The sequence below is a fragment of the Colletotrichum karsti genome (assembly GCF_011947395.1).
Source record: "Colletotrichum karsti strain CkLH20 chromosome Unknown Scaffold14, whole genome shotgun sequence".
In the NCBI taxonomy this organism is placed as follows: domain Eukaryota; kingdom Fungi; phylum Ascomycota; class Sordariomycetes; order Glomerellales; family Glomerellaceae; genus Colletotrichum; species Colletotrichum karsti.
The window spans coordinates 679,504-701,504 of NW_024065914.1; the positions used below are offsets into that span (position 1 = coordinate 679,504).

General features: G+C 53.9%; 7 protein-coding genes across 7 annotated transcripts; 4 read left to right on the forward strand and 3 right to left on the reverse strand.

Annotated features, from left to right (window-relative positions):
- Nucleotides 1-687: 687 nt before the first annotated feature.
- Nucleotides 688-2,693, forward strand: CkaCkLH20_05146 (uncharacterized protein; the record flags this gene model as incomplete). Its single annotated transcript, XM_038887865.1, has 5 exons — nt 688-747; nt 885-1,239; nt 1,310-1,599; nt 1,662-2,117; nt 2,172-2,693. 5 exons carry the CDS (start codon nt 688-690, stop codon nt 2,691-2,693), a joined length of 1,683 nt encoding a protein of 560 aa, XP_038746907.1.
- Nucleotides 2,694-2,975: 282 nt separating this feature from the next.
- CkaCkLH20_05147 (cytochrome p450) lies at nt 2,976-4,541 on the reverse strand (the record flags this gene model as incomplete). The annotated part of the gene is made up of 1 exon (XM_038887866.1): nt 2,976-4,541. One exon carries the CDS (start codon nt 4,539-4,541, stop codon nt 2,976-2,978), a length of 1,566 nt encoding a protein of 521 aa, XP_038746908.1.
- A 4,824-nt stretch (nt 4,542-9,365) lies between these two features.
- On the forward strand, nt 9,366-10,559 carry CkaCkLH20_05148 (pyridoxal reductase; the record flags this gene model as incomplete). The annotated part of the gene is made up of 4 exons (XM_038887867.1): nt 9,366-9,435; nt 9,494-9,585; nt 9,645-10,080; nt 10,168-10,559. 4 exons carry the CDS (start codon nt 9,366-9,368, stop codon nt 10,557-10,559), a joined length of 990 nt encoding a protein of 329 aa, XP_038746909.1.
- Nucleotides 10,560-11,890: 1,331 nt separating this feature from the next.
- CkaCkLH20_05149 (uncharacterized protein) lies at nt 11,891-14,702 on the forward strand (the record flags this gene model as incomplete). The annotated part of the gene is made up of 5 exons (XM_038887868.1): nt 11,891-12,824; nt 12,891-13,014; nt 13,071-13,437; nt 13,494-13,874; nt 13,929-14,702. 5 exons carry the CDS (start codon nt 11,891-11,893, stop codon nt 14,700-14,702), a joined length of 2,580 nt encoding a protein of 859 aa, XP_038746910.1.
- Nucleotides 14,703-15,382: 680 nt separating this feature from the next.
- CkaCkLH20_05150 (uncharacterized protein) lies at nt 15,383-16,146 on the reverse strand (the record flags this gene model as incomplete). The annotated part of the gene is made up of 3 exons (XM_038887869.1): nt 15,383-15,728; nt 15,834-15,973; nt 16,033-16,146. The coding sequence occupies 3 exons, from the start codon at nt 16,144-16,146 to the stop codon at nt 15,383-15,385; spliced, it is 600 nt and encodes a 199-aa protein (XP_038746911.1).
- A 1,164-nt stretch (nt 16,147-17,310) lies between these two features.
- On the forward strand, nt 17,311-17,643 carry CkaCkLH20_05151 (uncharacterized protein; the record flags this gene model as incomplete). The annotated part of the gene is made up of 1 exon (XM_038887870.1): nt 17,311-17,643. The coding sequence occupies one exon, from the start codon at nt 17,311-17,313 to the stop codon at nt 17,641-17,643; it is 333 nt and encodes a 110-aa protein (XP_038746912.1).
- A 476-nt stretch (nt 17,644-18,119) lies between these two features.
- On the reverse strand, nt 18,120-21,071 carry CkaCkLH20_05152 (uncharacterized protein; the record flags this gene model as incomplete). The annotated part of the gene is made up of 1 exon (XM_038887871.1): nt 18,120-21,071. The coding sequence occupies one exon, from the start codon at nt 21,069-21,071 to the stop codon at nt 18,120-18,122; it is 2,952 nt and encodes a 983-aa protein (XP_038746913.1).
- Between the last annotated feature and the right edge of the window lie 930 nt (nt 21,072-22,001).

Here is a 22,001-nt window from a genome sequence, read left to right on the forward strand (position 1 = left end):
AGCTGAAGACCAGACATCTTGAAGACAACAATGTCCGGAAGATATGTTGATGCTGCTCCGGCGGGAGACCGGTCATCTCGGGATCCCTTGTTGAGTTGTCCGCGGCCCCCGGGACACGGACATGCGCGGACCTGCGTCAAACAAGCCCACCCTTGCCAAGATAATCAGCGGCACCTAATTTGACTTTGGTAGACAAAACCATGTCAGACCGGAGTTTACACGTCCATGATGCGTCAAGACGGCCTGGGTGGGTTCAGAGCGGCTCGACATGGTGTATTTGTCCTTCCAAGTTCCCCCCTCTCTTACAGATTCTTGTATCCGCCCCCTTCAAAGGTCCTTTTCTCCGCCCCCCCGAGCCTCTCGTGAGTCCAGCCAACAGTCATGGCGGATCAGTCAGCACATTTGAACCCGCTTTCGGTGCGTAGCGGAGATTCCCAAGGCCCATTGTCCGCTGTGTTCTCTCGACCAGCAGGTGCATAGGGCTGAGATCCTACTCACGGCTCATGGCTAACATTGTCTCTCATTATCGGTTCGGTAGTGTAAGAGATGCAAACACAGAAAGGTCAGTCAGAACTCATCGTGTGGATATCTTTGTGTGTGCTTCGACTGACGATCTCATCAACTTCAATAGGTCCGGTGCAGTCGGGTGATGCCGACATGCGATAGATGTAAAACACACGACATCGAATGCGTCTATCCCCAAAGGGTCAAGAGGAAAGTGACCAAGACCCTCACCGACCGGTTGTCGTAAGCTCCGCCCCCTCCCACCCCCCGTCTCTGAGATGAGATTTACGACGGATCGTGGAACTTGGCTGAAAATCTGTTTCTTGGCAAGCGGCAGAACCACAGATGACGCCCTGTCAACAATCTTGGAACGGTTACAGCGAGTCGAGAAGCATGTCACAACGCTCCCCAACGAGAGACAATCACTCGGAGCCCGAGATGTACCCACTACCGCCGCCGGGGCCGACCCTCCCGCCCCGCCCCGGCATACATCAACATCCAACAGCGCCCCCTCAAACGTCTCCTCCCCTGCTCCTTCGAGCGTGGCGTGTGGGCAAGCGACATCACCCTGGACGTCACTTGCCACACCGAGTGCTTCCCCTGAGATCGACACAGCTGCCATCTTGAAAGATGCGGTTGATCAGGTGCAACGACTGAGATTGCAGACCATCGCCGCTGCCACCATCACTGAGAATGTGCATTTACCACCAGAATTGTGCCGGAAATGGATTGAAAGTAAGTCCAGAGCGTAATTTCACTGACCGTTTCCTCAGTTAAGTCTCTGGGATACTAACACATGTGGCAGGCTACTTCACACATATGCAAACTGAGATGTTCGTCAGCCTTGTGAACCTCAAGCTGATCAAGTTAATGCCCGACTTGATTGATCTCCCCCATGTTCACTTGGATCCGGCCATACTTGTAGTTTACTACGGCATTCTGTATCACGGTTGCGGCCTCAGTGCGTCGTTTGAGGGGGATTCCGAGGGGTTGCATTACGCCCGCATGCTGTACCTCTGCTGTCTGCGCTCGCTTCCGTTATGGCAGCGTGAGGCAACAGGCACGACGACGGACTTCATCGCCGCAATCTTCATGGTACGTGGTAACCGCCAGCCCATCAGCACAGAACGACTCAACTGACTCGGACTTGAACATAGTGTCGCGCAGCTGCTGAGTGTTTCGACGAAGAGCTCAGCTGGCGGATGTACACATACGCCTGCGATTACGCCCAGAAGCTCGACTTCCACAATCTCGATGCTCATCCCCATAGCAGCAGCGTCTTGTTGGACCAGGCAAAATTGGACACTGACCGAAAGGGGTTTTGGGAGATGATACAGATCGATTACTTCTTCAGGCTCCTCTTCAACAAGCCGCCGTCAATGACCTCGCAGATCAACTCCTGGAAAGTTAACTTGCCTTGGTTATCTGCTGAGAACACACCCGATATCAACGCCGTTTCAACCGTTGCCTTTCTTGCCAGCTCGAGACAGACTTTCGTTCTATCCCAGTTCTATCAGGAACTGGAGAACACCCACTGCGACGAGGAGGAGATGCGTCCCAAGACTGAGGAACTGTGTCGCGAAATCAATCGCATATTCGAAGCGTGGGATATTGTAAGAGACCCCCCCTGTTCATTAAACAGCAGCGCTGACATTGGGTTATCGTAGGAGGGATGGGTGCAAAGAACCATGTCCAGCGAGAACAAGGCCGAAGCCTGGATGATGAGCGACGTGGCGCTGTCGGGCTACACTTACATCATCTTCATGCTCCGGAAGCTCTCCGTGCTCCGCTCCAACTCCCCGCGCCCCGTCATGTCCGACGCCGACGTCCCCGACTCTCCGCTGGCCGTCGACGCCTCCCGTCGCATTTTGACCGTGGTGCACTTGACTCTAATGAGCAACCCGTTCCCGGAAACCATGTGCGTCCTCTTTGGCATGTATCGCCTCTACGTCGCATACGCGTGTCTGATGAACAGCGTGTTGCACGCACCCGACGTGCGTGCTCACGCCGATGACGTCGCGCTGCTCGAGAGTGTGTGCGACGTCATGGCTTTGGCGTCGAGAGGAGAGAGGGACTTTGTGCCGTTGATAAGGGCAATTCAGAGTCTGGGAGTCGAGGTCAAGAGGAGGTTTAATGAGCCCGGGACCAACGCGCCGACGCCGATGTTTGGTTTGGGTACAGGACTCTAGGGTTGCGGTCAACGGAGCGTGGCGTGCTTGCGTTCGGCGTTCAACAACCATCTCTGCAATTGCTGCTTTGTGTAAAGTGTATTCATATGGGTTTGACGATTGGCGAAGCGGCTTACGATCAGGAGGCAACGGCCGGCGGGACTGGGTATCATGACTTGGGCTTGCTCTTTAATTTAGCAGGATATGTGCGAATGTGCAACTGGACTGAATAGATTTCCCTGGTTTTCAGGTATTGTCGTCATTATTACTCGTTTAATGTTGGGAATGGTAAGAAAGCATTGGCTATTGCAATAAGGGGTCGTCCTTCAGCGACTGCTCGTAATCCCTCTCGATCAGCTCCATTCGCTCCGAACTCCTGGGCTTCAGATCAAAATCAAAATGCTTAGGCTGAACATTGAATCCTTCGACAAAGTTGTACACAGGCGGTATGATGTCCCTTCCGCCAGAATCCTTGGCCCTGTTGATATTACATCCCCAGGCCAGCATAGCAATCTTAAGGTTGAGACTCCGCTCAGCGATATTAATGCCCTGGCAAATTCTGCGGCCATGGCCAAAGGCAGAATAGTTCTGCAAGTTGGGATACATGTTCAGGGGCTCCTTGTAAGTCGGAAATGCCGAGTCCAGCCATCGGTCCGGGTTAAAGACCTCGGGGTCTGGGTACAGCTCTGGATCGCGCTGGATAGCCCATTGCACGGCGTGCACCACGGTGCCCTTCTTGAGGAAGTACCCATTATAGGTGTCGTCCTCCGTCAGACGATGCGGAAACCCCCCGGCGGTGATGGGATAGACTCGCAATGTCTCCTTGACGCATGCTCGGACAAGAGGGAGCTGCGGCATATCGGCGAAAGTGGGAAGTCTGTCAGGCCCGACGACTGCGTCGACTTCCTTCTGGAGCTTCTCGAACCAGCCCGGATTCCGCACCATACACAGAACAAACGACGCCAGCGCCGAGCCAGACGTCGTCGCGGCAGCTTGAAAGACCGAGCCGAGCATCCAGCTCGCTTCGCGTCGCGTGAGGCCCCACTGGTCTTGCGTTTCCAGCCAGTTCCGAGCCCACGAGGGCTTCTTGCTCCGGTCGATGAGTTCGTCGAAGAAGTCTTCGTCGCGTCGTCTCCGCGCTCGGAGGTACTTCTTCCAGGGCGCGAGCCACTCGGGGACATACATGAGCGAGGGGAACAGGTCGACGAGGTACGCCCCGGGAGATCCGGCGCGCTCGAGCTCGTGGACGATGTCGAGAATCATCCTCGCGTCGCGATCGTGTCCGCTCTCAAGCCGCAAACCGTAAATGATTCGCATCCCAATCCCGACGCTAAAGCGCTCAAAAAGAACCTCGTAGTCCTTGGGGTCGCGGATCAAGTCGCGCAGCAGGCGGACGGCCTCGATCCTCTGCTCCGTCTCGTACAACGGCGCGACGGGCGACATGGTCACCTGGTGCAGGAACCTGCGATACTTGCGCCACTGCTCGTCGTACGGGAGCAGCAGCAGCATGTGATCGTCGGTCAGGAGATGAGACGACGCGGGGGCGTAGTGGCGGTCGCTGTAGATGTTGCCGCGCTGGCGGAGGAGGTCGTTGGCGGCGGTCTCGGTGCCGAGGAGGACGTGCTCCTGGCCCGGGATGGAGAGCCGGACGACGGGGCCGTGCTCCTTGATGAGCTCGTGGAAGGCGAGCCATGAGTGCACCGGCGGGATGGAGAGAAGGTTCCCGATCAAGGGTTTCGGTTTCGGGCCCGGGGGGAGGGTCGTGCCGGGCGGGAGTCGCTGCTTCGTCTTGGACTTCAGGGCAGTGAAGACGATTGCGAGCAAGATCGCCGCCCCGGCGGCCAGGTACGGGTTCACGACGCCCGACATGTTGACCGGGTCTGTGTTATGTGGTTCTTGACGACGATCGGATTGCTGGGTGGGACATGTTTCACCGCCGAAGTTCTCTCAGGCTTCTCCCGGAGACGATCATGCTGGGGGAAATGCTTTTTCTCGAAACAAGATTCCTCAGCGGCAAGATTTTGTTTCCCGGCAGTTCTTTGTCTGCGACTGATCCCCGCATCATAGCAGCCTTTATTATCGCCTAACCCCCACTAGTTGCCGAGCCATGCCAATGAGAGATGGTGCTTTCAAATGCTAGGAACTAGCAGACATCGCCAGTTGTCTAGCGTGGGGTTGCGCGAGTCATGTGTCGTGAACAGATGTCCCAAAGGCAAATTACATGAGTGTAGTTGGGACTTGTAAGTGATCGAGATGTAGATATGAATGTGTGTCGCAGACTGGATGTTCCGCCAACCAACAACGGCTGCCGCTGTGCCAAGGTGGCACAGCACTGATGAGACAAGCTTACTGGTCCTGGCTCGGTGTCATTGCTTGAAGAGGAAAACACATGAAGGGAATGTGGTTTGAGAACGGAGGATGGATATTGTGTCATCTCAATTCCTTCGAGATCACGGACAAGCACCTTGAATGACTTGTCAGCCAAAGAGAATCAGAAGGCTCTTGCTCATTTGCATTGGACTTTCATTACACGAAGACAGGAGAGTTGTTACTCAAGATGACTTCGATATGTTTACGGGTTCATCGCTTTCCATGAGTGGTCCGCACTTCATCCAACTTATCATGGTGTTGAATTGGTTTCTCGAGAATTTCGATACCTTTAATGAGTTGGCAACAGAGGATATTTAAGCCTTCATGCTCTCCCGCATCCCACCGTTAGTGAGCCACTTTTCCGGGCCCGCGGCATGGCCGCGATGAGAACTCACCTTACCCGCCAACCCGCACTCCCGCGGGCCCCCGGTTCCTCGGCCTCCGCGACCGTCGGGACCCGTTCGCCTTCCAACTGCGCTTCGGCGCCGAGGCCAGACTCTCATGGTGGAATATTCGCTAGATTGTTCTCCCTCATGTCAATCATAATGGTGACTGGTCGGGTTCATCCCTCACCTCAGCAGCAGCAATCAACTTGAGTTTGCCGTCAGGAAATGAGTCTTCAACTCGTTCATTGGATGGGTGCTTCGACGATGGTTTTAAGGTTATATGGCGTGCAATCGCGTCGGGCGCTCCCCCGACGCCATTGCTCGATCACGCCGGGGATGTGGGTAAAACCGCATGCCACCGGTACCGAACCTGTGGGCTGTGACAAGTTCCTAGCCGGCAAAACCAAAATGAAAATGAAAAAGTGATTCTAGATCGCATCTTGGCGCCGAGTTCTGCAGCAGATCATTCGATCTTAGTATGAATTCCCATGTCTCACCGGCTCGCCGGCGGGACACGCGGGTCCCGGCGGGCGCCCGAGATAACCACATGACGGATCGCGAGCCCACACGAGAGGCACAGCTGAGCGTTCTTCTACTTGGTTCTACCCGACTGAATCATTTAATTCGATCGGTTTACTCTCGATCTACTAACAAGAGCTGACGAGTTCATTTTACAATCGGTCTAAAAAATTGCCATTGTCCGCTGGTCATCTAGTCCGTCGAGATCGGACTCGCCGGTATGGATCAAGTCAAAGTGGAGAATGCGACGGCGGCCGGGGTGCGGCCGCCGGTACATCGATCGGTAAGCACCACATATCCGTAGACGCCGAGTCGACGGATCATCGATCACTCAGAATCAAGGCTAATGAGTAGCATTCATAGTGCGACTGGTGCCGTTCTCGAAAGGTCAGTAGTCTAAACTCACTTACATTGCTGTCCACGCAGTACATCGTCTACCCATAACGCTCCAAGTGGGCATGAGAGCATAACGCACACCATACTTACCGTCAATGCCATTCAGATACGGTGCGATAAAGGCATGCCCTGCTCAAGCTGCAAATCTTCACAGGTAGCCTGCGAGCGGAAACTTCTGCCAAAGCACAAACCACAAGCGCAGAGGGTACTCATCTCGCCCGAGTAGTCAGTGAAACCATCTCGAACTCAACACGTTTTTCAGTAGGAAACGAGATCGCTGACACCTATCGGTACACAAGCAAAGCGAAGATTGATAGGATCGACGAGCGGCTGGAGCAGATTACCAAGCTTCTTGTGGAAATGAAGAAGCAAGCCCAAGGCCCTGCCAAACATGAACAAGAGCAGCCAAGCTCTGTGCCGAGACCACATCCGCTCTTGGCACCCACGTACGGCTGAGTCCAGCACAACAAGCACGACAGGAATGAGAATCACAACAAAGGGATTGCGGACAGCAAGCGTTATTGAGTTGCATGTTGGATGGTGTTTTCCTTTTTTACGTACACATATATACCACGGAGTTTAGCTTAGCAACATAATCAGAATGGACTGAATACATCTAGTGGTGTGCTTATTGGTGCTTTATATCCACGTCTTGCCCGCCCAATCAGCTGAGATTTGTGTGAGTATCAGATGGATCCCAAATACAAATGTATCTCAGCTGTATCAGTTGTTGTACTGGAGCTTGACCTAGTCATCCGTTCAGTAATAAGTCAAAAGTCCTTTGAGATTTGTGGGCTTACAAACGACGAGTTGACCTGCTTCATGTCAGCAACGCCGAGATTAGCTGCATCGATAGCAATATCATGCTTCAAAAGTTGAGCAGTCTTAGCCGCCCCATCCGCTCCGTACATGTTGGCGAACATGGATGAACGTCCCAAGTCGACGGCTTTCACGCCCAGCGTAAGAGGCTTTAATATATCAGCTCCGTACAGAATACCACTATTATCGAAGACTTCCGTTGGCCTGAAGATTCCCGGGGCCTCTTTGTGGATTTCCAACGCCGCTTCCAAACCAAATGGCGATCCATCGAGCTGTCAAAATTCGTGGTGTGCATAAATGAATGGTGAGAAAAGGAGGCATTTCTGTAAGTTCAACCCTCGAAACGTCAACGTCTGAGGCGATGCGCAGGTAACACCTGTTGATAGGTACTCGCCAGCCTCTTAAGATCGGTCGCTTCGATCAAAGTCTTAAACAGCTGCCAAATTAAAACATACATACCGTACCAAGGCCTCCCGCGACGTCGGTAAGCCGAATAATGGTTGGTGATATGACCAGCGGCGCGGTCGTGCTCAAATGCTAGAACCTTACATCCCCTGCGCAAGGAATCAGACGAACTTCAAAAGTCACGGAACATAAATGCGATGTGATCGAGCGGGTACAAACTTGCAGAATGAGCATGTTCTGGACTTAATCCATAAAAAGGGATATTAAGTTGCTTAGCAGGGCGAAAAGAGGAAACTGGTGTTCGGCATCATGTCGTGTTGTTTGGCGTGATACTACCTCGCTTTCGTAGAACGACTCTGAGCCCTGATGAAGAAGTAAGTCGTAATAGTCCGTGAAACGATGCTGAAAATTTAGAAGCATCGTCGACCAGTGTTGAGGTGTTTGGACTTGTGTGATACTCGCTTGAGAGTAGTAAAGTTGTGAACGTGAGAGGGCTTGGAATATGCGACGCTTCATACGGACAATAAATATCAGAAAACCTGAAAGTTACGGTAATCTGAGTCGGCGGGTTTGAGTGACATTCATACAACAAAAGGATTGAAGGGTTGCCAGAAAGAAATCATATAATACAGTCCAGAAGAAGTGAGGACATCGCAAGCTACGGAAAAAAAAAAGGAAAAGAAAAAAAATTATATGATGCAGCACCTTAAGAATAAGTTTCCACATAACGCGATACAAGTACAATACCTAACACTCAACACAATAAGAGTTTATAAGCCCATGACAAGCCCTCTCAGCTTAGTTTTCAGCATAGGGGCTGGGAGGGCGTATATCCATATAATACTACCCGATTCAAACGACGCAGTCGCACACTTAACAAGGCATAACCTCATTGTTGAGGGCTAATACAGTCCAGCATGAACATAATAATCAATACAACCAGCGCCCATTTACTCTAGTGCTAACAATGACGCCCAATCGAGATCTTCCATTGCTTTTAGCACTTCGAAGTTGAGATGTCAAACAGAATGTGAAGCAACCCTTCCATTGCTATGAAAACAGGTGTACACTTGCAGTCTTCCTTCTTTCTGAAGCTGTCGCTGCCTGTTCGTCAACCAACAGCGCCACAGGACCTAGTGCAGTCGGACTTAAGCAGTGAGCCTTTTAAGCCCGGGACATTTCTGGATGTTAATGCTTTTGACGACATTAAGCGGGAGGTTCACCACGTCAATCTAGACACTCATTCTCTCTCTAGGCATCATGATGCGGAACATCGGAGGCAGAATGGGCTGCGGATATAGGCATCGAAATATCAAGAACGATGCAGCATCGTAGCCTGTTCAATCAGAGTCCAGCGAGATCCCACTTAGTCGCTCAATGACGGAAGTTCTTTTGGCACCCCGTCTCACCTCACTTGCACTAACGCTTTTCAGTAAACAATCTCATCTAAATCCGATAGGTCCACCAAAACTGCGCTTACATAGGGACTTTGGGCGGTCGGACCGGAACTTAGGATATCTTCCGGCGACCGCGAATCTGTCCGCTGGGCGAAAGCTTGGGCACGGCGCCGATCACGGCTCGGACCGTGGAGATAACACCCCGGACTTTGGGCGGCCGCCTCACAATGAATGATGTCTAGCTTTGGCTGAGGTAAATCAAAACAGACATATATATATGTGGTTTGGTTTTGCTCCAAGAGAACGAGAAAGGTTCAAACCACAGAACACAAGACATCGAACAGTCAATCTCATTCACACAATCAAACAATATCTCATTAGCTTTCTTTCAACACCTCAAAATGAGCCAATCCATTGCACCGAAGAGCATTGCCGGCCAGACCATTGGTCCCGTTGGCTTTGGTTTGATGGGTAAGTTCCCAGAACGCAGAAGACGTTCCATAAAATTGCGGAACTGATACAATGGCAGGTCTCACGCGTCCATGGGACCCAGTCGAGTACTCTGCTGCCGTGAAGGTCATGAAGACCGCACTGGAGCAGGGTGCCAACTTCTGGAATGGGGTGAGTCCAACAATCACCGATGCACGCCTCAGAGTCGCCGAAGACTGACGTGAGTACAGGGAATTCACTACGGAACGCCGACCGCCAACTCACTGCACCTGCTCAAGCACTACTTCGAGCAATACCCCGAAGATGCCAGCAAGGTAGTACTCAGCATCAAAGGCGCCTACGACGCCAAGACGCACACCCCGGACTGCAGCCCAGAGGGCATTCGGGCATCGGTAGAAGAAGCCGTCAGAGTCCTGGACGGCGTCAAGAAGATCGACGTATTCGAGTGTGCACGAGTTGACCCCAAGGTCCCCATCGAGACATCCATCCAGACTCTGGCGGAGCTCGTCAAGGAGGGAAAGATTGGCAGCATTGGTCTCAGCGAGGTCAGCGCAGCGACGATTAGACGCGCGCACGCTGTCCACCCCGTCGCGGCGGTTGAGATCGAGCTCAGCATCTTCACGCCTGATGTTCTCAGCAACGGCGTAGCAGATGCATGCCACGAACGTGAGTACTCAACCAGACGGATCTGCTTCCGGACGCAGGATTCAGGAGCCGGTTGATTTCAAACAAAAGCTGACTTGGTATTCGTAGTTGGCATTGCTGTCGTGGCATACAGCCCCGTGAGTCGAGGCTTGCTCACGGGCGAGTTCCGAAAGCCAGAGGACCTTCCGTCAAACGACATGCGACACATGCTGCCGCGCTTCAAGCCCGAAGTCTTTTCGCAAAACTTCAAGCTCGTCGAGGCCGTCGAGAAGATCGCCAAGCGCAAGGGATCCACGGTAGCGCAGGTTGCCATTGCCTGGGTCAGACGACAGGGCGCCATTCCGATCCCTGGATCAACCAAGGTTGAACGGATTGCGGAGAACTGTACGGATGTGGATCTAAGCCAGGAGGATTTGGAGGAGATTCAGCAGCTGATCGAGAGCTTGCCTGTGGCAGGACAACGCTACGGTGGACGATTTGAGGAGTATCTCAACAAGTAGAGGGAGAGGAGTGTTGCTCATCTACACCAGTGTGTCTCCAGTCGCATGTCATTTGTTTTGTACAAGTTTGAGAAATAAACAGTCAACTCCCGAACGCCGGTCTTTGTGAAAAGTGTTGAGGTATTGAGATCAGAAAAAATACCCGTTTTGGTACTCACCCGCATTACTGATCCATTAGGTGGAGAATCGTTTCACCACGAATTACACGGGTACGGTACACGACTATGTTCGGGGGCCCGACCGTATGAAGTCCAAGTCGTCAAGTGATCGATCTGAGAGTCTGATGATTTGGTATATCTAGGCCTCTCAAACTTCACTGTCATTGTCTTTAAACAGCCTCTCCATGATGAAAGTTGTTTAAGTATGTAGCTATGTTCACCGGCGTTAGGCATGGTTCATGCTGTCTACTCACGGCCGGCACTTCAGATGAACTGTATTCCACACATGGCAGACGCTTGACAATAGTTACAGCTCAATATCGCATTGTTCTTAAATGCTGTCTGAATTGACTCAAGGGATTCAATGTGGTTGCTGTTCATCATGGCGATGTGCTTTCCTGAGATAGAAACGCCACAATGAGGGGATTGCACTGTATTTAACAATCCAAACCATTTCATCTTCACGTAGTCTTAACTCTTTTAACGACACGGAGCGCATCCCGAACCCCTTTCAGACACTCTCATGACGTGACTCGATGGTGTCGCATTCGAGGGCTGCAGATCGGCCGGCGAGTCCCCACGATCACGAGCCCCTTGCGCAATTTCAATCACTTTTCAGCCCGTAGCATGCACGGCGGGAAATCCGCCCTGCAAACGAAGCGCAGCTCTTCTTTCCAGCTGCCTCATCAAGCTTAAACGTCCGCCAAGCCCGCCTGCAGCCAAATGCAAGGTTCCGGTAAGAAAAGAGCGCTACCTTCGGTCCAGGATGTAACCCAGATCCCATTGCGGGGCGCCCTGGTCCCTACTCGTGGAATTGGACAGTCCCAGATTTCCCCGGCGGCCAGGAACCGGTTAGCGTGTCGTCTCATCGATTCCCCATCTGTTTGCCTTTTAATCTGGGAAACAGGATGCACCAGATCGAAAGGAGGTCAGATGCCCCGTCTGAATTTGATAGATGTTCGTCCAAAGAAGTAAATGAAAGGGTCTCAAAAGGGTGGGCTCGGGACAAACATGGACTCGAATTAGTCCGGGTAAGGTATTAATCGCCTACATATAGGCGTCCCCAGCGCCCATCGCCCGCGTCGTCGTATTCCGGGTTTTTTGCTGCCCATCGTAAACCCGTTTCATTCGTTTCGTCCTGTCAGTCTTTCTCTTATCATCCCTGCATCCATCATGAAGGGCTTCCTCAAGGCCCTGGCGGCAGCCGTACTCGTCACGGCCTCCGTGGCCCAAGAGTCGGCGCCGGCCTCGGCCTCAGCGTCCGGCGGGTCCGGAACACCTGCTCCGACCACTCTGGTTACGTCCCGCATTCCCGAAGCTTCGGAGGCGCCGGCTGCCCGCCTGCCTGCCGTGGCTCCGATCCGTGTCCGCCTCAACCCCGCGAACATCCGGAACCTGGTCGACACCGACTACATCGCCTGGACCATCCCGGGTGCCGCCACTGCCAACCTCTCCGTCACCAACGTTACCGATAACGACATTTCCTTCACCCTCGCAGCCGGAGGCGGTGCTGAGCTGTCCGGTAACTACTATAAGTATCAGTACACGCGCTTCCTCTCGTCTCTCGGAGAGCGCGTCGTGAACGAAGGAATCAGCACCTCTACCAAGGACGGAGCGGCGCTCACTCTGTCCATCAAGGGTCTTCCGGTCGGGAAGCACAGCTTGCTGACCTGGCACAACGCCTGGGACGCGCTCAAGGAGGTCGCGACCCTCGCCATCACGGTGGACGGGAAGAGCGCAAAGACCGGAGTCAAGCAATCTGCCCGTATCGACAACATCTGGGAGGCCGCGCAGTCCTACCTGACCTTCGACGTGACGTCAGCCACTCAGGAGGTGAAGGTGGTCTACACGCCGACCGGAGGTGACCTGCGTGCTTTCATCAACGGTTTTGAAATCGACACCCCGGCGACTGAGAACCAGATCAGCTTCCCGACGCCGAAGCACCGCGATGAGCGTATTGAGATTGGCACCGAGAAGAGCACCAAGGCTTCGTGGCGTGCACCTGCTTCGGCTTCTGGCGTCAAGTACAACGTCTTCCTTGGAAAGTCACCCTCCAACTTGACCTCTGTCGCCCAAGGCTTGACCACGACCACCACTACCCTTACCAGTACGTTGCGATTAACTCCAACACGTAGGATTACGTCAAAGAAGAAAACAAGCTGACTCTTTCCAGACCTCAATGCTTTTGATACTTTCTACTGGCGCGTGGATGTCGTTTCAGGAAGCATGACTTACACCGGCCGCGTCTTCATGTTCCGTGTTGCACAATTGGCCTTCCCTGGTGCTGAGGGATGGGGGTAAGCTTCACTCCAATTCTGATTCTGCTTTTGAAAAGATTCTGACACACAATCAGTCGATTCGCCCGTGGTGGTCGTGGCGGCAAGGTCATCAAAGTGACCAGTCTGAAGGACACTACTGATGAGGGCACGCTCCGGTATGCTCTTACTGTTGCCAAGGGTCCTCGCATCGTCGTTTTCGACGTCGCTGGTGTCATCACCACAACTTCTCGCATGTCCGTCAACGACCAGTACATTACCGTTGCAGGTCAGACTGCCCCCGGCAAGGGTATTGTCATTCAAGGCTACCCTCTCGGTCTGACTGGTGCTTCCGACGTCGTCTTCCGTCATCTCCGTGTTCGTCCCGGCAAGGTTTCAGGCGAGACCATCGACGGTATGGGCATGCAGGGTTCCAATCACTGCATTTTCGACCGATGCTCAATGGTAAGTTTTTAGAACGTTGACGACATGTGTCGCGGTTACGACTAACACACGATTAGGGCTGGACCATCGATGAAGCCTTCAGCTCCCGTTCAGCATGGAACATCAGTCTCCAGCGCAGCATGATTTCCGAGCCTCTCAACGTTGCCGGCCACAAGAATTACCCCGCCGGCACCGCTCACGGATACGCCGCTACGATCGGCGGTGACGTCGGCTCTTTCCACCACAACCTCCTCGCCCACGCCGAGGGCCGAAGCTGGAGTATGGGTGGTGGTGTCGACGACAACGCTGCGTTCGCCGGACAGCTGGACATTCGCAACAACGTTGTCTACAACTTTGGCGGCCGCGTCACCGATGGGGGCGCCAAGAAGGTCAACTTCGTCGGCAACTACTACAAGCCGGGCCCCGCCAGCAAATTGACCTACGCTCTCCAGGCCACCGTAAGTCTCGAATGACCACCCTGCCTGATCGAGAGAAACGCTAACCTTGTCCAGTACGAGGACAACCTGCCGGGTATGCAGCAATACCACTGCGCCGGTAACTCCATGGTCGGCGTCTTCGACCAAGACTCCGTTCAGTACCCTCCCGGCGACGGCACCTCCATCTCGAGCAAGATCGCCTGTTACGCCAAGGTCTCCTTCTCCCCAGCACCGACCTACCAGCGCTTCTTCGACAAGTCCTTCTTCGAGTCCTACGTCGCCACCCAGACCTCCACCGAGGCCTACAAGCGCGTCGTCTCCGACTCGGGCGTCACGCAGCCCGTCCGCGACGACCACGACGTCCGCATCATCAACGAGACGCTCACCGGGACCGCCAAATACGTCGGCTCCGTCTCCGGGAAGCAGGGCCTTATCGACGACCCGAAGGACGCCGGCGGCCTCGAGAGCTTCCCCGAGGCCAAGCGCTCCGCGACCTGGGACGCCAACAACGACGGCATCGCCGACTGGTGGGACGGCTCGACCGGCGGCGACGGATACACGCCCATCGAGGGATACCTCAACTTCATGGCCGACCCACACGCCTTCGTCTCCCCCTCCAAGTCGGTCACGATCGACCTCGCCACGCTGGCTCTCGGCTTCAAGAGCCCCACGTTCACGACTACGGCTGCGGCTAAGGGCCAGGTGACCGTCAGCGGAAGCAAGGCGACGTACAAGGCTGGCACCGCGAAGGGTATTGACTACTTCGACGTCACCGTCAAGGACAGCGAGGGCAGCACGTGGACCAGGAAGTTTGGTGTTGCCATCTTCGATGGTGCCGAGATGGCGTAATTGTTTTGATGGAGAGCCTGGGTCTCCTCTCTCTTCTTTCCTTTCCTGAACTTTACTTTCCTCTGTAAATACTTGCTGTTGGTTACATGGCAGTAGCACAATTGCTGCGCGAACCCTATATCAACGTACATAGTCAAGACCATGACCGTTTGGGTCATTTTATCCAACATTACCACGTCCCTACCTGATCAATATGAGCCAGATCTAACTGTCGTTTTGACGTTAGATTGGCATTTCCCGTTTGAAAAGCTAAAAATGGGTTCATGGAAATGAAAGCACAAGTCTGAGCTAGATATTTCGTAGTGCGGGCAGCGGAAAAATCTTTGGTTGAGCCCGTTGAACGATGGGAAGGTGCTCCTACTACATAAGAGTTCAAGTTCCACAATCAAGAATGCAGATTTATCACAAATCAAAGGGAAAGTCATGGTTTCATAGTAATGATTTCGAATTCAAAGAATCACCAACATAACGATCAGAGCTCCAAAATCTTGCCAGCAGACTGCAAAAAAGACCGACTCCCACATACCAAAGTCTATCCAAACGAACAGATAACAAACACGTCAAAAAGAGCGACATAGTGAAAAAATCATACGACCGAATAAACGAAAAGAGCCAAAAGACCGCACGCAGCAGGAGCAGACACGAAGGGAGGCCACGCCGACAGAGGCGCCTGCGGCCTCCTAGAGCGTGGGGTCCATGTCGCCGGACGGGTTGAACTGCTCGTAGTCGACCTTCTCGTCGGGCAGGTCCTCCCACTTCTCCTTGCACTCGACCGTGAGGCCCAGGTCGCCGCCCTCCTGGGCCAGCAGGCCGGGCGGGATCAGCAGCTGGAGGTTGTCCTCCATGTTGTAGATGCGGCCGAGGCGGAAGACCTTGCCGGCGTCAAGGTCCGGCTCCACCACGCCGATGTACTTCTTGATCGTGTCCTCCTCGTACCAGATGGGGTTGAGATCCTCGAAGTAGTGCGGGATCCAGACGGCGCCGGTGTTGTCGATCTTTTCGGCGTCGCCGCGGATGACGCACCACCTGGAGGAAGAAGCAAGTCTGTCAGCCTTTTTTCGTCTCTCTCTTGCGCGTGGAAGTTTTGTTTGTTTGACCAGCTACAGTGAGCGTGTAAGGACTGCAACTTACCAATCGCTGGGGTTGCCGATGTTCCAGGTTCCTCGCACGGGGGCGGTGTAGACGCCGGGGCCGAGCTGGCTTCCGCCGCTGGCGAGGTTCTTGTCCCAGTTGAGAACGCCCTTGTTGTTCTTGTAATCGTCGGCTTGCGCCTTTATAACGCGGGGCTTGTTAGCTAGTTCGCGAAGTAATCCAGAGAGCGTCGGCTTACCTTGCTGACACGCCTGTAGCCGATGATGCGCTGGTCCCGCTTGTTCAGAGAGACCGGGCCGGCGACGACAGAGCCGGCCAGGAGAGTGAGAAGAGCGGTAGGTACGAAGAGCATGGTTGATTCTTGAAGGAGGTTGCTGTGGTTTGGGGATAGATCTTGGGGCTGAGATGTATGTTTTGTGTCGAAGGCTGATTGAAAGTGCTTGTTATGAGTTGAATGATGAGTTGATAGAGAGAACTGTTTTGAGAGAGCAAGTAACAATCTTTATACTCGTCGAGTTGTGTTGTTTACTCAACTTCCTCCTCAGAGCTGTCCTGACTTCACCACAAGCACATCAGTTGCCAAGTTGAGGATGAGAACCCGAAAGAACGTGTAAGCACGGCGACTATCCAGAAAGCTGAACACCAGGCAACTCCATCTTCGAACGAAGATTATTCTTGGTAAAACGCACCGAGAGCTTCCCAAGACTTCGACATTCCCTGTTTCAAATTCGCTAATGGTAAAATAAACTTGGCCAAGTGAGCCGCAGGGCAACAACAACACCGGCGATGCTGCTGCGCCGTTGCGAAAACCGCTTCAAAAACAATTAAAATCCGGCGAGTTGTCATCCTCTTGGCACAAGCGGCGCAGCATACCGACCCCATAGGGCTCTTTTTCTTCGCCTGTCGGGCGACTTCGAGAGAACTTCATTCTTCCGTACCCGGCTAGCGTGGGCCGATCTACATAGCCACCCCCAATGGCACGACTACGCACGTCAAAGCCACAAATACCTAATTCCATGCTTAATAAACAAGCTTATTCTCTCCTCCTCCAACAAAAATGATCTTCTTTCATCAGAGTGCGTGAGAGTCGAGAAGTCACGACGCAATTAAGTTCAGAGTTTTTAGTCGCTTCCCAGCTGGCTGCCATATATCTGCTCCTCCTAGTTGCCTTCTTTTCTTTTGCTCCATTCAACTCCCACAACAGAACCAGAAATACAAACTTCAACAACATGGCCGACGATGAAAACGAGACAATTCTCTCCCTCCTATGCAACAAAACATGGACTTATAATCCCCGATGGACCTACACTCTAAAATTTCATGAGAACGGCGTGGGCGAGGTAAACAACCCCCTTTATCCCCCCTCAAACAACTCACTCATACCTATCCACCCTCACAGATCATATTCTTCGATGAACTAAGCCCCTTCATCTGCGCAGAATTCGACTGGCAACCCACGACCCCCTCCTCCCTCTCCCAACCCCTCACCCACTTCTCAACCCAATTGACCATCCAAATGACCCTGACAACCCGCCGCATCCCCAAAATTGGAATCATGTCCACCGCGAACTGGACCGTCAACGAGGGCAGCCTGCACGAGACGGCGTTCCTCCCGCGCGAGCACAGCGTGCGCCTCGAGAGGGGCGCGTTCATGCCCAAGGAGCGCGGGAACCACTTCTTCGAGCGGCACCGCCTCCGTCTGGTCTTCGACCCGGCGCCGCTGCCGGGGAAGGAGCACTGGCGGTATAAGCCCGCGGCGGAGGCGTTGAGGTTCTGGGAGAGGGACACGTTTTATGCGGGGCAGGTTGCGGAGGGGGAAGGGGAAGGGGGAAGGTGCTTTGGGGGATGAAGACGGGGCGGGTGAACGAGCTGGATCATGAGATGGGGTTTGGGAGGATGGTGGGCGATGATTGCGTTCTTGTGACGAAGGTGCCCTGGCTCTTGGCCAACTCATGGAATTAGGGAATTTTGTCGCCTATGTACGCCATCGTAATGGGTGTACTCGGCGATCTAGTCTCGAGCAACCGAGCATCTTTAAAGCGTTCTGGCTCGTTTCTCTTCAATCCTTCAATATTGTCATGACAATCCTCCTGCATCCAGATGTCATTCTTAAGAAAGCTATGCGTAAGGGGAACCAGATTGGGGAGGGATGATAAGTGATTCATCTGAATTTCCTTGTTGACTACAATTACACAGAACAGTACGACAATCCCGTCGTCTCCCCCGTCTAACATTCGCAGAGCTGGAACGACACCACGTCTTTCATACATGTAAATCATTGATTCGACTTCGAAGAGAGTCGACATCATCATCTATTTGGCTTTCTCACATCACAGCGCAATCGAGATAGTCAACCGCGCCCCTATCCGTACTCGCCTTGGCCCGCATCTCCTCCAAAGGCACCAGACGGTCCCAATAAATGAAGGCTATGAGATTGTATCCGTGTTTGAGGAACTGCTCCGCCATCACCCGCATACACTCATCATCTTCCTCGCGCATCGCCGACACGACGAGTTCCAGTCTCTTCTGCGCGGTAGTAGTCGCTCGGCCCGTCGTCTCATACGCACGCACATACAGCGGATTTCGTAGGCGACTCAGCTCCCCCTCCAGATCCTCAAAAAGCTCACTGAGCAACATGGTGACGGTCAGATAGTTGACGGCGGACACGGGGTAGTCGCCGCACACGTCGCCGTGGAGGTCGGTCTTGACGTACTCCAGCAGCTGGCGGCCCGTGGGATGGAGCCCGGGACCGACGGGACGCTGACGGTTCTTGTTGAACTCGGCGTCGGAGAGGTGGTGTTCTTTTCCACGGTAGGGTGACGATCGGGTTCTTGCAAGCCTTTTTTCGTCCATTTCCTTCCTCTTCTGCGTCAGCCGCTCCGTCTCGCGGATGATGTGCTCCTCCCGGACACCCTTGGCTCTGGCTCGGCGGATGAGTTCCGTGTCCTCGAACCGTTGCTGTCCCGTCGCCAGATCGATGACACGCTTGGTCTGGCTGATGCGCGCCCAGCCAAACATGGTGCGCGGCTCGATGTCGGAGTCGGGGATCCGGTCTACGTTCCAGCCGGCCTCCCGGTACAGCAGCAAATTCGACTTCATTCTGAAGTTTTTGTTGGCATGCAAGTCCAGCAGTGTCTGAAGGTCGAGATCCTGCTGGGGCAGGGCTGATGGCCTAGAATGGGCCTTGCGAGGGTTGGACTTTGCGTTCCTCATCCTTGCAGCGAGAGCAGCGTGAAAGTTTGACTTTGGAATGATGCCGTTTTCGAAGAAATCTTCGGCCAGCAATTCCTCCAGACAAGCATATACACCAACCGGTCCGGCGAGGTGGCCCTTCTGCACGAGCATGTTATGCAGATGAACGAGCAAAGTCGGCTCGCATATGGCATCCCAAACAGTCATGGCCGCGCGATAACTCAGGTCGAGACCCTCCACGAGACCGACGCCGCAAAGAAAAGGCGAGTACTCCCACAGACCGTTGGGATTCGACTTCGAGAACCGGGAAGGAGGAACGGATTCCAGTCCGTCCTTGTACTTGCTCTCGCCCAGCCAGTCGGTGAAGTCCGCCCGGAGCTTGTCGAGAATGTCGTAACACAACAGCGTTCGCGAAAAGTCTCCGCTCAGCATCGGCCCGCTGTCCGCCACGAGTCGCCTCTGGATACTTCTCATGGATATCATGCACCCGCATTGATGCTCCTCCTGACGATCCAGGAACCTGTCGACGTCTCTTCTCGGGCGAAAGTCGCCCGCCGGGGCCTCCAACACATGACCCTCCAACAGGTTGAAAGACCAGCCCCGCGAAATGGTGAACGCGTCGATGATCAGCTGGAGCTGGAAGACGTGGTGAGGCAGGATTTTCTTGCGGGCGTCTTTACCGGGCTTTTGCATGGCGAGTGTAGTGATGACAGCGGCGAAGTCGTTGAGGCCGAAAATGACGCGATGTTGCGCCCAAGGGCCGTGGGCTGACCAGTCGACGTCTTCCAGAGCATAAGGCTTTCCTCTCGAGCGCATTTGTTGGATTGCGACGCTCGAGTAGACGTTGACTAGGTCGTAAAGCCAGTTGATGGTGTAAGAGCGGCGCCACTGCAGCCTCTGCTCGCGGGTCGCTCTTTGCAGGTCGAATTCCGGATTCCAGTTGCCGATCTCGGCCAGCATGGCTTTTGTCGGCTTTCCGGTTCTGTTTTTCTGGAAGTCTTCGACGAAGTCGACGAGGTCGCTGTAGCCGTAGAACAGAACATGTTCCTTGAGGTCGACGATGGCCTCCCTGACTGTTCTGGACTCCGCGTCGGGCGACCGGACTTCCACAGATGCCACGAGGCAGCTCTGTACCTTGTCGATGTCTCCTTTGCCGATGGTCTGCAACAGGGTCTCGTATGATTCGTGGCCCGGGAATTCGACAAAGATATCCAGCTCCGTTTGTTTGACCATTTCGATGGCCAAATTGGACAACGTTCCGGCAACAGCGCTGTTGAGGCCCTGGTAGGCGACGTCTTTCCAGATGGACTGGAGGTAGTTTCGTAAGTCGGCCCAATCATGGGCGATGGAGCAGACGGCCATGAGATAGTCGGTCATGATACCGTGTTCGGCCTCGATGATGCGGTAGCTCTCCAGGGGCACGGCGTCCAAGTCGGAATGCCTTGCCTGGGCCGGCTTCTGGCCCTTCCTTGTCTTGGTCTTCTTGGCCTTCTTGCCTTTTTTGCCTTTGCCAGACCCCCTCTGGTTACGTCTCTGGCCCCTCGGCACAGTGAAAGGGACGCTTTCATCCCCGTCAGAAGAGTCTTCACCTTCGTCCGCCTCTACTTCGAGAGCCGAGAATTTGTTCGAGAACACGATTTCCTCGATCTTGCCATCATCGAGTTCAGCGTCTGGCTCTTGGTCTTTGGTCCAAGCATCCCCACCAAGCACACTGAAAGCTCTCATGAGGGCATCGACGAAGTACTTGTGAGACGCGTTGCTCTTTTCCATCTGGGCATCGGGATTCGCGGCCGCAAGTTGTTGATACCCGGCGTGATGGGCCGATCTCGCCGCAATAACGGACTGAAGGAGCTGCAGAATTGCTGTCGGGATGGGCCTCAGGTGCTCGGCCACGAGCTCCGTCATGGCCAAAAAGCCGGCCACCGTGGTCTGGCCCGAAGTATTCAAGGTGACTGAGGGGGACGAAGGAGATGAGTCATCTTCGGGGGGAAGACTTTTGATGACCGAGTTTGACGCGCGAATCATCCAGTAGACAAGATGCCTGGTGTCTCGCTTGTAGGCGACGTATGTGTTGTAGGGTGCCATGACGCATCGATTGGCGGGTTAGATACGATTGAGCAGTGGTGCCGCGTGGGGTGAAGGAAAAAGTATCTGGCTCATGCCTCGTTGAGTTGGCCTGGGGTTGGACGTTACCTAGTGAGGAGTTTTCCACGTCGAGCGGGTTTTCGTTTTGAAGAGGGTTGGTGGCCTCATCATGCAGGCAACCGTCTCTGAAAGCGGTGAATGATGATCTGGCAAACGGGATCCGAAAGATGATTGACATAGACATCAACCTGCAATCTGTCAAAGACTACAGCGGCGTTCAAACGATAAAGGGTTAGGTGGTATGGTCAGCCACCAGCACTGAATGAGGTTGGGCATCTTCTTTGGACTTGCAACTGGCTGCTGGCATCCCATGCATCAGCAAAGGCTGCTGAGCTGAGGTCTCTTGGACTTGGAAATTCCGAGCATCGCATCGATTTCCGACGGCTCTCATCGGGGCATTGCACATTCAGAAGTGGTGGTCCACGATAAACAGAGTCGCAAAACCGTGTGCAGCCGATGAGGATATCGCTCTCTGTGCTTGGGATGCGGCAAGATTGAAAGGGTAGAAAGTGTGGAAATGATCGAAACACCCCATAGACCTCTGATGGAATTGGCGAAAAAGACGAATAAATGACAGACGGTGCTGGGCCAGACCACCAAGATTCTCATTTCGCCAGGCGAGATACGGCCGCGGTGTCTCATCTTGGCCGGCGGGCGGCATGCGGCATGCGGGGACAATCTCGGGGGTGGAGTCGCGGGATGCCCGGTACGGATGGCACACGGATGGTCCGCGCTGTTCAAACGACGAGTGGAATCCATGTCGGGTTGCGAGATTCAGTTAAGTGACATCAAAGAGGCCGACAAAAGCCAACAAGAGCTTGCAAGGTTCACTGTCGATGTTAGCACGTTCCAGTTGGCGTCGAGAAGAGG